The 14,588-nt window shown below is 36.1% G+C and overlaps 1 protein-coding gene across 1 annotated transcript in view; it reads right to left on the bottom strand.

The window, feature by feature from the left end:
• The window catches only part of LOC136759576 (plectin), a 348,280-nt gene that overhangs the window by 144,616 nt on the left and 189,076 nt on the right, over positions 1-14,588 (bottom strand). Inside the window, exons 5-6 of the mRNA XM_066714579.1 lie at positions 12,231-12,292; positions 436-525 (exon numbers count right to left, since the gene is read on the bottom strand). Coding sequence (XP_066570676.1) covers positions 436-525; positions 12,231-12,292 — 152 coding nt within the window. The remainder of the gene's footprint in view (positions 1-435; positions 526-12,230; positions 12,293-14,588) is intronic.

The following is a 14,588-nucleotide window of genomic DNA, read 5'->3' as shown; positions in this document are numbered from 1 at the left end:
AATATCTAAGCAAATGTATAACTAAACCAACACTTAAGCACACAATTGTCTGCCACTAGAAAAAGTGTAGTTATGCAGAATTAGCGAGAGGCTATTCTGTCTGTAAATAGTTCATATGACCCTGTAGTACTAACGTAATTCCCAGAGGTTCTGCAGCGACCAGGTATCTTCCGAAATGTTACACTATACGTCAGCCTTATTAAAGTATACAATAAGCATTACAACTTTAGAAGATCCAATGCACTAATCCTGTGCATTTATTATGTATTTGTGTAAGTGCTGGGAAAGTTAATGGTTTAGAATAGCGATAAAGGGATAGCAGTTTGGTCTTAAAAAAGGAAGCCAGGGTAAAGGGTAACTCCAGGAAGGGGAGGGCTGGGTTTCGGTGGGGTGTTGCAGAAGCAAAGAAGAGTACTTAAATCAATCAGAACTCACCAGGGTCTCCCCTGAGAGGACCTCCAGGAGTGAGATCAGGTTGTGTCCATCTCTGAGGTCTTCATACAGGTCACTGACATGGCGTTGTGACTGGGAGGAGGAGACACATGTAAGGTTAAACAGGTAATCAAGTAGTAGAAAGCATGCATCATCTTCAACATCAGGCTTTTTTTAAAGCACTTATGGTAAACCCAATTACACTTGATTGCGTGGAATGCAACTCCATACCTAGACTCCCATAATGTACAATATACATCAATTCGGCTTATAGATTCAACCACTGCCCTAAAATAAATGCAACTACTGGGTGTAAAAGACCAAATTCAACTTCTTTACTTTTTACTAATTATCAAAATGATAATTTATCTGCCTCTCTCTTTTCTACTCTAAATAAGTTTTTTGCACCACGTTTTGAATGTCAAGGTTAGAATTACAGCTCAGTATGACTCATAGAGTATCCTTTTATCCCCCAAAATGATGTTACAAAACATCTAATACCTGAAATTACCTGGCATTTGTACATGTGCACAAGAAAGCATTGCACTTCCTACCTAATATTGATAAATTAAACTTATATTTCTCGATAATTTTTCCATAGGAAATTCAGTCAAGTCATATTCTGTTTCAAGGTCAAGCACTGTCTTTATAACTGAGGTTTTGCAATAATACCAAATGAGACAGAAGTTGCCAAAACAAAGGTTTAAATGATCTCCTTAGTAATCTCTGTCCCTGCCAGGCCCCTATAATCCTACAGATGCTTGTTTCTGTTGAGAGTATAATATTGTTAAAGAATGCAATACCTAAAGCAAATAGACATGTTCACTGTCGGGAAAACTTACAAGAAGGCAGTGATTAATGACAGATAAATAATGGATAGGAGTCATTAATCCTAAGAAAACGGAGATAAGCAGAGACACCTACAAAAAAATCTTCATCAAATTCCTTTAAAATGTCCCGAGGTAAATGACCTCTCTACAGCATGACTGATAATGATATGAAGAACTACATTTGGAATTTCTATTGAAGAGTAACAGTGTCAAGCTGTCATCTAGAGATCTTTCATACACAGGGCTTTCTATACCACAAATTGTTGAGTTTAAATGTCCAGGTGTATTATAAAAAAGAAAGCTTGTAACAAATCCTAGAAGAAGAAAAAATGAAGACTAGCTGTTTAATCTGTCAAACACCAAATTCCAAAGAAGTCTACAATTATGAAGACTCAACTTGCTGTAGTTTCACACTTTAAAATTTGATACTCAGTATCTGTACTTGGTGCAGTTTTTTCCTATAGCAATGTGCATTGTCTACAGCAAAGGTTTATATTTTGTTAAAATTATATTTGTTTCCAACTACTAAACACTTTCAGGAAGAAGGCTAAATTAAAAAAATAAAACAGGAATGGCTGACATTTTCTTCAGCCCTCAATGTCTGTTTATCTCAACACTAACAGGCTGGTTAATTTGGATTTATTGTTCCTGGCATAAATCGCATAAATCACAGTGACTCCTAGATTTTGCTATTTTTCTTATTCTTCTTATTCTTATTATTATGTATTTATTGGCAGGAGCCCTTAGCAAGGGTGACTTACAGGAGAGAAAAGCAATACATACATAGAATTAAAATGATATTCTATGTTGAATTTTCTTTATTGAATGTTTAGAATCAATGATTACAGTGAAATAATGGGAAATAGTTTAAGAGAAAATGGTTTATTACTTCAGTTAAGTTTTGCTTTAAATTCTTAACTTAAAATAAGAAAGCTAGGGAAAACACAAACACACGAAGCACTTGAACCATAAACTGTGAAGTGTTGCATGACAACAGATTTAAGGATGTGTGTGAATACATCATGCATTGTGTGAATAGGCCTACTAGTACTACACCACACAATCTTATATTATGAACTGCTAAATTTATGAGGTTCTCATAGTATAAATCAAGAGTCCCAATGATGTCATTAGTCTTCCTGGTTTGTATAAAACTATCAATCATACAACAGTAATAAACATGCCAGGAGAGGGGAGAGGGGGGGAGGACACAGTGTATACTCGACCGTGATTGGTTTGTCATATGTATGATTATGAGTATGAGTAATATGGTAAGTAATTTAATGAACATAGATTGCTTTCCACATTTGTAGCTTATTTATTTTATGATTGCTATTATTTCTGTAAAACAAAAAAAAGTGTAATTTAATATAAAATTTCAAATTATTAGTGCTTATTAGTTATAATACAATGTTGGCAGAAATAGAAGGAGAGAATGTAATTTGTATTTGTAATATGTGCACATACAGCTTTTCATTGCCTGAATAAGCAGGCAATCTGTTTTAACTGGAATGACAAATACTCAAACAGGCCTGTAAAAGACCCATACAACAAATAGCACTGCAGCTTAATTTTTTATTTTATATATATATATATATATATATATATATATATATATATATATATATATATATATATATATATGTGTGTGTGTGTGTGTGTGTGTGTGTGTGTGTGTGTCTGTATGTATGTTGTTCCTACTGAGTACATTCTTTAAAAGGGTGTGACAACCTCCAATGAACCTCAGACCCCCAACTCTGATTTGGGTACTATGTAAAAGGACCATCACTCAGCATGCCTTCAAAAATAAAATAAATCCTTATCCTCAGTGTCCAGCACTTCTAGGGAGAAAATATCAAGTTCAGTTTGAAGATGGGAAAGCAAAACAATAAGATATCCTAAATTAAAATTAGTTTTTTAGTTGTTTTTATCTTTTTGGGAAAGCATTTATATAAAATCCAAATTGATCCATATGTTTTTAAAAACATGAAGGTATATTTGTTGTGAAAACAAGCATTTTGATGTTGGGTCCTTATTTGGTACTGCTTGGAATCTTTTAATGGTGGCAAATTGGACAAGCTTTGGTCCTAATTTGGCCGTCTCACAGAGAGACGGCAATTATGAAGGAAATGGTAACTGTAGCAAAGGCTGGAAGAGGAGAGGGGAGAAGGAGGTGGGGCCTGAGGTGCCCTTGAAGAATGCCTGAAGGAAACTGGTCTACATGCAACAAAGAATGGAGGGCAAACCACTTCTTTTAATACTCTTGCACAGGCATGTTCACAGGTGGCACATACCTCAGCTCTCCAGTGCTGGAGGGAGGGGATGGGGAAGTATAGGATAAGCCATTGAAAAGATCAGAGAGAGAGAAAGAGAGAAAATAATATAATCAAAAACAATGAATGGAAAAGGAATGGAAAGGAAAGTGAAAAATGTAAGATGTCAGACAAAAAGGGTGAAGAAGTAACAAGGATATTAGGGAAAATAAAAAATAAGAGAACAATCAGTTGTTGATGAATTGCTTTTTGTTCTATTTCTATCTGGTTAAAGTTCATTATATGGATATAAACATGCTAAGAAAAAATCCCAGCATGCCAACAGGGTATTAAAGTTATTTTACTGGCTTCTTGTATATTGTACTTTACATCCTATGTATTCTGAATTATTACAATGTCAAGCAACTGGGGCACTTACAAACATCAGAAGGGGAAATAAAAAAGACTCAGTTATGTAAGCTAAAGCAGTTTTTAAAACTGGTGCACAGCATAAATAAGCGTGAGTGTGGCAATGTTCTTAAGAGCTTATTTGTTTTGCTAATGCTTATCGAAGTAGTTTCTTTCAAGGTTTCAACTGTTTCAAGGTTACATTCACATCAGTGCACCTTCATTTGGTGTTGGTAACGTCTAAGGACATGCTGCTGTCAAGTATCTGGAAAAGAGCATACTTTTCATTTTTCTATCTCTACCTAAAAGCAAAATATCTGAGAAATATTAATCTGGCCACAAGAGATCACTGTTGCTGCATTTATGTCTAAAATTCACTTCATGACTTTATAGGATGTCAGGCTGAAAAGTTGCTTGCTTGCTGTGTGGAATGAATACTTTTTTACCCATTGTAATATCTATTTCTATATAGCATTGAAGCTTAGTATTATTTTAATTCAGAATTCATGTAATATTTGTTTTTGTTTTTTTAATAAAACATTAGAAATATTATTAACAGATTCTCTGAAATTGCCCACCTACTTAAAACACTGCTAATTTCTGAAAGTAATTCTGACAACATGTTTAGGGGAACATCTAGCAAGAGACCACACAGGTACCGAAGGGGGATAATAAATTATTTTTGTTCAATGAAAAACAGAACAAAAAGGATGACTGAAGGAATGCTGCTAAACCAAGAGAAATGGGGAACACGTTAACTTTGTGAAACATTCCTTACATAGTCTAGACTATTTTCCCATGAACTGTTGCTTCTTGGTTAATGTTAATCTGTGATGACCTAATAACCAGTGTTTTGTAGACATTCCCTCAGACAGTATGACTGACTAAGGGTCCAAATCTACAAAATAACAACACATCTGGCCCATGCTGAGTCTCTATTGATGCCGGCCCAGGTACCGAAGAGAATCAAAACAACCTGCCAAAATACTAGCACTGGAGCCATGGGCTGGACCCAGATAAGAGAGATGGAGTCAAGATTTACTGCCAGACAGTGAATCATAGGCCTTTCACTGAAAATCAATAGTGCTCACTGTTTAAAAGAAAGCCTTTTGAAAGGGAAACTTACATATTCAAAGCCTTGTTTTAAATACTTCAACTCCCACAGAGAGGATGAGGGTTACAGAACAGCACAAGTATGAAGACATCAATGACACATGCTTTATGTTTGTCCACAAGCTGTGTACAAAGACATTTTGAACAGCGAACTTTCATAATTACATTGGATTTGCCGACATTTATCTTTTGTCGGTTAAAATAATTTGTCTGAGACCAAGGTCTGGCTGTCTACAGCTCTGTGCTACTGATAATAGATTGTTATTATACAAAGTGTTAAGAATGTGAGAAATGCCTATAAGCCTGAGATGTTTCAAAGGCTCTCCTCCTACGCTATCCATTAACCAAAAGTACACCATTTACATGACAGGCTTTTCACTTTTTAATTCCCTTATTGGAATATTTATCACATGGATTTGTACTTGTGCTACCAAAAGAAAGGTACTTTAATTAGAAAGAACTTCACCCATAGCAATGTTTCAGAGACTGTATTGCAAGATATTTTGAAATGGGTGCATTCATCAAAAACTATGCAAATAAATAGCATAGTAATACACATATTATATAATTATATAATGATTAAATATATATGGCACCAAATAGAATCTGCTTAGAGAAAACCTTCCACCCAAACTAAGCAGTTGGGTATAAAGGGCATTGGTCAGGGAAGCCACAAAGAGGCCAACAATTCTGAAAGACCTACAGCATTCCATGGCAGAGATGGGAGAAACTGTCTACCAGTCAGCAATAGCTCAGGTACTACACAAATATGGCCTATGTGTAAGAGTGGCAAGAAAAAAGACACTTCTAAAATATTAAAAACCTGTGTAAAATCCCACTTGGAATTTGCAAAAAGATGTGGCAGAAGATTCTGTGGTCCAGTAACACAGAAATTTAACTTTTTGGACTAAATGCAAAGCGTTATGTTATATCTGGTACAAACCAAACACAGCACATCACCCAGGTAACACCATCCCTACTGTGAAGCATGGTGGTGGCAACCACAGGGACTGGGAAGCTTGTCAGGATAGAGGGCAAAATGGATAGAGCTAAATTCTGGCAAATCCTTGAGGAAACCCTGTTTCAGTCTGCCAAAGACCTTAGACTGGGTCAGAGATTCACCGTTCAGCAGGACAATGACCCCAAGTACACAGTCAAAGCAACAGTGGAGTGGCTTAAACATAAGTATCCTAGGATCACTTAGTTATTAAATGGACACCAAACAAGCACGATGGGTCGAATGGCCTCCTCTCTTTTGTAAACTTTCTTATAAGAAAGTGAATGTTCTAGAGTGGCCCAATCAAAGCCAGGACTGGAATCTGATTGACAATCTGTGGTAAGACATGAAGATTGCTGTACAGCAACAATCCAATCCAAGTTTGCCAAGAAACATGGGTGAATATTGCACATTTCAAAAATGGCAGAGACTTTCCCCAAAAAGACTCACACAGCAGTAATTGCTGCCAAAGGTGGATCTACCAAGTAGAAGGTAGAAGGGGGAGGATACTTCTCTAACCAAGACATTTCTGTTTTTTATTTTTCATTAACTGTTGTTCCACAATACAAAAATATCTTGCTGCTTCAAAGTGTTGAGTAGGTTGTATAAATCAAAGTTTAAAATGTCCCATTTAAATGCATCAAAATATCAAGCTGTAACAAAGCAAAATGTGAAAAAGTCCAAGGAGGGTGCATACTTCCTACTCTCACTGTATAAATAATAAAGTTTTTTTCAGATTGACTCATCCACCAACTTTCAGGGACACACAGAGGAAAGACAGAAGTCTGCTGATAACAAGCTGACCAGATAACTAATCTATCGCCCAACACCTCTAGCCTAATAAGATTTATATTCCTGTAGTCTGACTGTGATTTACTCAATATCCCTTTACAAGTCAAGAATAACTCTGAGGCAAATCAAATACACTGCTTCGTGTCACATGGCAGGAATTTCTAACAGACTTTTAACACTTCTGTCTCCTCTAAGCAATGACATCCCTATGTTCTTGGACAAAACAGAAGATAGATCTATTTATTCAGACATCAGAGTTTAGTCAAGGGAAGGAAAATGTATCCACTGAAATAAATGTAAATACCTATGTAAATACAGCTTTATGAAACTTAAATGTCAAATTGCTTGCCAAATAGACAGGGGAACTTGATTTTTTTCAGAAGGAATAACATATATTTCTGTATAAAATGTTTAGAAAAAAAGTTTTATTTTTAAAGTGTAGTCATCAGAATATAAGAGGGAGACATATTAGAGGAATGTAAAAAATAAACAGAGAAAAGAGGAAGAACATTTCCATGCTGTAAAAACGACGCTGCTTGTCCCAGAGTATGAAAAAAGTCTAATTTATAGATTTCTTTTAAACGTAAGGAAAAACTGAGTGAGTATGCTTTTATTTTATGCACATTGAAATGCCCTTAAATTAGTCTTTAAGTTACCAGATAAGAGTGTGGCTGTATTCATGTGGTAGTAAAAACTAGCATAGAATTTGACTGAGGCATGTTCCATCCAGAGACTAATTGTAAAGTTTGAAAATTCAGTACAGCTGATCCGCACTGTGTACTGCACTGAGAGGAGCCCAACTACTGCCAGCCAGCCAGAGCACTCATCAACCCAGAGGCATCTGTGGCCCACATGTGCTACCGTCCGTCTGGCAGATGGAAAGGTGCCCAAAAACAAATCTGGCTCTTAAAGAAGCTAAAGTGATTCCAGATGGTTTTGGGGGAAAAAAAAAACAAGAGTAAAGAGAGAGAAGGAAAAAAAGTTTATATAAAATGATAAATATATCCAATGCTGGATGCCATGGAACAACACTTTTATTGTGCGGATAATAGTCTTCTGTACCAAAGATCTTTTACGTTCAGGGTAATTGAAAATGGTTCATTTCATTTCAGAAGCACAGATCATAATGTTGGAGAGCTTGTAGGTCTAGGTTTTTAAATTGTTTGCATCTGTTCATCAAATGAGAAAATATACCTAGTTATGATTCAATTTTTGTTGAATAGACAGAAAGGGCCTTATTTATTGTCAATTAAAAGGTTTAAGGCTTTTCCCCTATAGAAAATCCAAATGTAAACTGAACAGAAGGTGGTGCTAAAATAAAGGCTTATGAGCTGGCAGGCTGGATTTGAAGGACCTCCCCAGGAACCAATAACTCCAGAGCATACCTCTCTATGACTGAGCCTGTACAACTGAAACGAAAGGCCACCCAAGAAATTGAATTTTACTCATCTGTGACATGATGAGAAACAACTTGCAATGTACACTTGTGCTGGCAAGAGTTGTTCTTTCTTGCTTCCAGTCAAAATCAATCCAACAATGTGTTGAGGGGAGGTCTCTGAGTAGATTCTGAAGATTCCCGAGATGCCAGCAGAAACAAATGAACAGGCATTCTCTAAGCCGCTTAAGAGTGAGCGCTTACAGGCTAAAGGCTGAGTCATTTCAGAAATTGCACTTCTATATTTATCAGGGCTAAACATCCCTGGTGACAAGAAAACATGTGACAGCAACAAAACATGCACACAGATAGGTGGCACATGAATTTAGCAACTGATGAAAATGAAACTTGATGTCATAATATTTCTTGTCACCATGGATTCGGCTATACCATCACTATGACACCAAATTCTGTATTAGAGGAATGAAATTACATCATCGCTATGCTGCACATCTGTATATGTAGAACCAGAACTATTTATGTAAAAATAGCATTCCTACAGTAGCATTTATCCATCACATTTTCATGCTGTGGTTGCAAATCGTACACCTTGTTTTGTCATGTATGAAACAATATGTGGTAGAGCTTTTGTCCTGTGTTTCTCATGGTCAAACTGCTGTCTCTGTTGTAAATTAACTAGGTGGGTAATTTGCCAATGATGTGCCCACAGGGAAAACCAGGCCAATTACTAATTTTAAGGCCATTTAATCTAATAATTAGCATTGGTTTGTTTTTATTTATTTAAATCAAATTTAGGGATCATTACAACTCTTCATACTAACTCAAGGTGGTCCCATCATTGTAAAGGCAGGGGTCACTGTATTTTTGGGTGGCTTAATTTAATCTGAAATTTTAATTAGTTTGTCACATATTGCTTCAACTACTTAAAAAACATGCCTGTAATTTTGCATTTCATTATTCACGCTATGACCCACTTTTAAAACATAAGAAACTTAATGAATAAAATCACAAGTTGAGCTAGTTTAGTTAATGATTGGAATTACTCCAATTGGAGTTACTGTGGAGATTAGTCTCTTGTCACTAGAGGACTAAATTCCAGGCAGACAGTCAACAAGTGGTAAACTCGCACTGATATCATTCACATAAATGGACCACAGGAGACATCAATTACAGCCTCGAGGACTTAGCAACATATCATGTCTACACCCTTACATGAACCTGCAGACATGCTGGGGTGATCTAAGCCTATGACACTTGACTGAAATGTTTCTCTTTTCACTCATAACGGAGCTAAGGACTATGTATTTTGTGGCTCAATCTTTTATATTATCTGGGCTGTTAGTGTATTTATTTATTCATTCATTTATTTATTTGTAAATTCCCTTGTCCAGGGAAACTAACACTGGCAATGTAACTGCAAAATAGAGAGACTGAATATATTCTAATGTAATGTAGTTAATTACTTCACATTTAACTGTATTTATTTATTTTGCAGTGATGGACACTCTCCCTATGCTTCAAAGAATGTAAAATAACCAAAGCCAGACATTTGGGAATATGGAATTATATTCAGATAGTTACTATAATAACTGAATCTGTTCAGCTGTTTGACCATTTAAAAAAATATTATGGGGTTTGTACACTATTTTATTTACAGCACAGGTAAATATAAACTCAAGTGGGTATTGGCGTAAAACAGTAGAGCGCCTTGCCCAAATGCAACCACAAAGTGAGTCAAAGCTCTGCCTTTTTATCGATGCAGATCAACCAAACTACCCCAGTGGAAAGAGTTTTTTCTGCTCTTGCTGTGGTACACAATATGTGATTGGCCACAGTTGCTAAGGCAACACGCCTCACTCATTACCACACAATACATTTTCTTTTTGCCATCTACTTCCTTTCCAACTACCAATGCCCCAGGAGTGTAAACATTATCAGAAACTAGAGTGAAATGCATTATTCAGTCACATATATATTTATTTATTTGCCATTTATGTAACCTGTAATCTGTTTTACAAAGGGGTAATGGGTTTAAATTTCAATATGTATATCTTCAGAAAATGCTGTACCATACAATTCTAATACTATAGTAATGGATGAGGTATGATGTTTGTCTGTATGGCTATGGCATCCTAAAATAAGCAGATTTGCAGATTTCCTAATATGATGCAATGTGTATCAAACTCCTATATTGACCGTGATAACAGACCCTTGTAAAAATACAAATAACTATAACTCTAATATTTGGTTTAACAGGAATGAGACTATGAAATTGTGAATGAACTGCGAATCATTTACAATCAGTTTTAGAATTTACTTTTCTTTATTTACTACTACAACTGATAAGGGATATAATACAAGTGGATTGCAGAATTGTGCTTTGGAACTCAAGTATCTTATTTAATTTAGAGAAGGTAGATAGATTTCCTCTTAGTTCAACATTTCAACATCAAAACATACCTATATTAACCTATGTAGTGGCTCTCCAGGAACAGGGTGAATAATGTCCCCAGTGCTTTTCAATAATAACATGTATATCATGGTAAAACCATCGTAAAGTGTAGGAAACCAAATTAAAGCTTGGTAAGGGATGGAAAGGTATAGTAAACCATGATACAAAACATGGAAAATCATGGTACATGCATGCTATAACCATGGTAAAATGCTTAGAAAACTAACAAATTCTTAAACAAATACACATTGGTATAATTGGTTTGTAATGGTTTGTTATTCGACAGAATTTGTGCAAAGTGTACTTGTGCAATAGTAAATACAAAAGTTTTCAGGTAATCTACTATAGATTCTATGAGAACAAAACAATGATTCATGTTTTGATATACTAAATTTTGCATCACAGGGCCTAATATAATTTACAAGATATTCAAAGGGATAAATGTGCTTATTCAGTCCCAGAAAACTTCCTTTAGTATTGCTGTCCAATTAAATGAAATTACAAAAAATGTGTGTGAGAAATAATGACACGTACTGGCTAAAGTGGGTCTCTCTACAACATAAGTTTGTTAAGCAAATTCCTAAAGCATTGGAGGCTTTATTATAAGAGATAGTACAGAATAGCAAAAGATATGCAGCTATGCATCATTACCATGTATAAATTCTATTCTTACTTCTAATATAAAGCTTAAGAAAATTAGATGCAAATTTCGGGTTTGTAGATCCACTATCCTGCCATGCTTCATCTTGCTCGAAAGCATCTCCACTACTATTAATTTAATTTCTAACTTGTTTTGTTTTAACCAGAAGCTTTACAGGGCTTTTAGTGTTCTAATTGCATATGTTATCCTTTAAGGCAGCTTAATAATAGACTCTTAAAAGGTATTAGCCAAAACATTAGTACTGTAATATGCCATTACGATGCACATGGCTAAAGATACGTAGCAAAGCATTTGTTAAACTGCAGTAATTGTAATTCTTAACACAGATTTTGCAAGTAAGGGGAATTAAAAACGTATACTTGTAGCGTATGTCAGCCTGTAAATACATCCATAAAGCAGGAATAAATGCATACAAGCATACAGACAGAAATTAACTGGGAGAATAAATAATTATATGATTGCTGTCAAAGGAGAGACAATTTCTTTATATATTTCAATTATACTAAATAAATCTGCCTTTTAAGTACATTCTACAATTGTATGGGCTATCTGATTAATTGAATCTGTATTATATGAGTTAAGCCCATCTGTAGAGTAAGAGAAAGAGAAAAACGACATATAGGACACTATAAAGTAATGCAGTACTGAGCCCTGTCATGGCTGGCTGATTTCTTTATCGCCTGAAGAAATTTGCCTAAAATGTCTTTGTGCTACCAATATGAATCGCTGGTGAGCCAATGCCAGTGAACAAGGTTGTTGATGTCAGCCTCACAGTGCTACTACAGAGTGTGTATTTGCTGACAAGTGAGTAACTTCATAAGCAGTGATGTTTATAATATATTCCCATTGTGAAGCAGACAGTGTGGACAGCCAGTACTGATCTGTAGGTGTTCTTACCTTCATTAAGTGTTTGTTGACCCATTTCGTGAATGTCTTTTTCTGCACTCTGTCCCGTTCATCTGCAGGAGACACAAAGAAATAAGGATGAGAATGTGGCCCTGTCACATAAACAAATGTGGAAGATAGAAATAGTTTTTAGCCTTGCAGAACCCTTTAACATATTAAAACTGAGAGAATTCATAACATGGAGGAAAGATTTTGAATACACAGGAAGTGATGGGGTAATCCTGGAAAAATGTATATTACTTATTAGAATATAAGTTTCATGTACAGATACTGCCAATCCTCCTTAGCATTATCTGCAATGTAAGGGTGATGCAAACCTGTTGACTCAAGAGGTAAAGTTACGGGCTTCGACTTAAGATTGATGTATTATGTCTGGAGTGACGCACACAGAATACTATCATAGCACCTCCCGCAGCCAACCAAAACATCTGGACATCAAGTCTGACTGATCTTGTGTAACATTTAAACTCATCTTGAGTCAGAGCTACAAGTTCTCCTCTGGTATTTTTTTTTTTCATGTATTGATGGGTTAAGCCTCACACCTTGGCAGCCAGATCAAACTTCGATATAGGGCGTAGCTCCCACATCCTACCAGGTCTGTTCACCTGAGCTCCCCAAACCCCAACCCAGAGCAATGGAAAATATTTAACAGGAGCGGCCCTTTCTCCTAGTACTGACAGAGGCCTGACGTGCTGCCAGCCACTTCAAACACGCTGCCTGCCTTAACAACCAGGTGGAGGGCTGCCTGCCAGCTAGGAGAGAGTGAGTGCAGTATGTATGAAACACAAGAGGAGGAGGAGCAGGGATTTAAAGAAGAGCACTGCAGGCTTGGTACAATATAAAATACATTACTTTCTTAAACAAGCTTAAATAACACCCATGCTGAAGCAGCTGCTGGATGCGATTGCATTTGCACTGTGTTAGATAACATCTGTCTTTTTTTATCTGCTTGTGTACTTAGTGATCAATTTGCCAATACACAGGCCTGCTTTATATTACACTTAGTTTGTGTTACTTTGGGAGGCACTCAGAAAAGAGGTAGGATAAAATCAGACCTGTAAATAATTATTATATTATACAGGACCGGTTGTGTTTGTTTTAATTAGTACACCAGGAAAACAATTAAGCCACTGTTATTAACCACTGCAAATGAACTCTCCAATCTAAGGATCCCCAAGGAAGGCAGCTGTTGGGTCTACTATCTCAAGAGGTGCTTGTGTGTTTGTACTACTACAAAGAAAGGCTTCATATATAATTCAAGTGGGTAGAACAACTTAATAGAGCTGTTACAAATATGGCACAGACTTCAAAGGAAGAAAAATAATAATAATTTATTTCCATTCATGGATTTATAAAGGTACATTGTCTTAACCTGTAATTTGTCAGTGCTTGCTTTATTAGAAAAGTTTGCCTTGCCTCATTCTAAAACACTGACACTAACAAACCCCTGAATACATTAAGCACAAAATGCATCGCTCGCATCCCCGGGTACTTTACTCTGAAGGCGCTGCCTGGTCATCGCAGTAGCATGCTACATATCCTGATGACAGAGTAAAGTGCTAATGAAATAAAACACAGCAGCTGACAACAGGGAGAGGAGATCCAGAGAATGATAATATTAGTTAGCACTAAACCGGTTGCAAACAAACAGTATATGGTCATTGGACACTGCAATTTGTCTAATGCAAAAATCACTCCCTAACTATTGCAACTCTGCTTCCTTTAGTAAATATAAGTATAATAAAGTTTGCACAACATAATAATAAAAAAAGTTTCATATTTAACAGGAAATTACCCAATCAAGCCCTTCCCTACCACGCCTAGACACATAGTATTCAGGCAGTCAGTGAATCACAACTAAAATGGTCCTCAGGCTGCCTAATCTGGGATGATTTGTTACTGGCTGTTGACAGTTGCCTAGGTGATTTTAGGTGTCGGAGGGGTTTTCACCCAATCTACAGGGTCAATGGAACAAATCAACACAAACATATCAATCACATTCAAATAAGGCTTGAACACACTTGTAAAGTCAGGAAGGACCTGACAAAAGAAAACAGACAGTGTAGGCCTAATTCTGGCTAACACCTAAAATGCAGACGTGTCACTGATTGCACAACATTACTGTCCTAATTACTTGTGCAAATTCCAACTAAGGTAAATATTGATATTGACCTAAATAATCGGACTCCAAACTCCCTTTAATAATAGGTGGAATTTTGAAGGCCTGCAATCAACAGTTACTACATTCTCAAAGGATGGACACAGTGAATACACCTTTAAAAAACTTTTCTGATGTTGTTCTTCCAAATATATTCTACAAGAACATGCATGCATTGGTGTATTTTTTTA

Source organism: Amia ocellicauda, chromosome 10, assembly GCF_036373705.1.
Source record: "Amia ocellicauda isolate fAmiCal2 chromosome 10, fAmiCal2.hap1, whole genome shotgun sequence".
In the NCBI taxonomy this organism is placed as follows: domain Eukaryota; kingdom Metazoa; phylum Chordata; class Actinopteri; order Amiiformes; family Amiidae; genus Amia; species Amia ocellicauda.
This window is presented reverse-complemented; position numbering and strand designations above follow the sequence as displayed.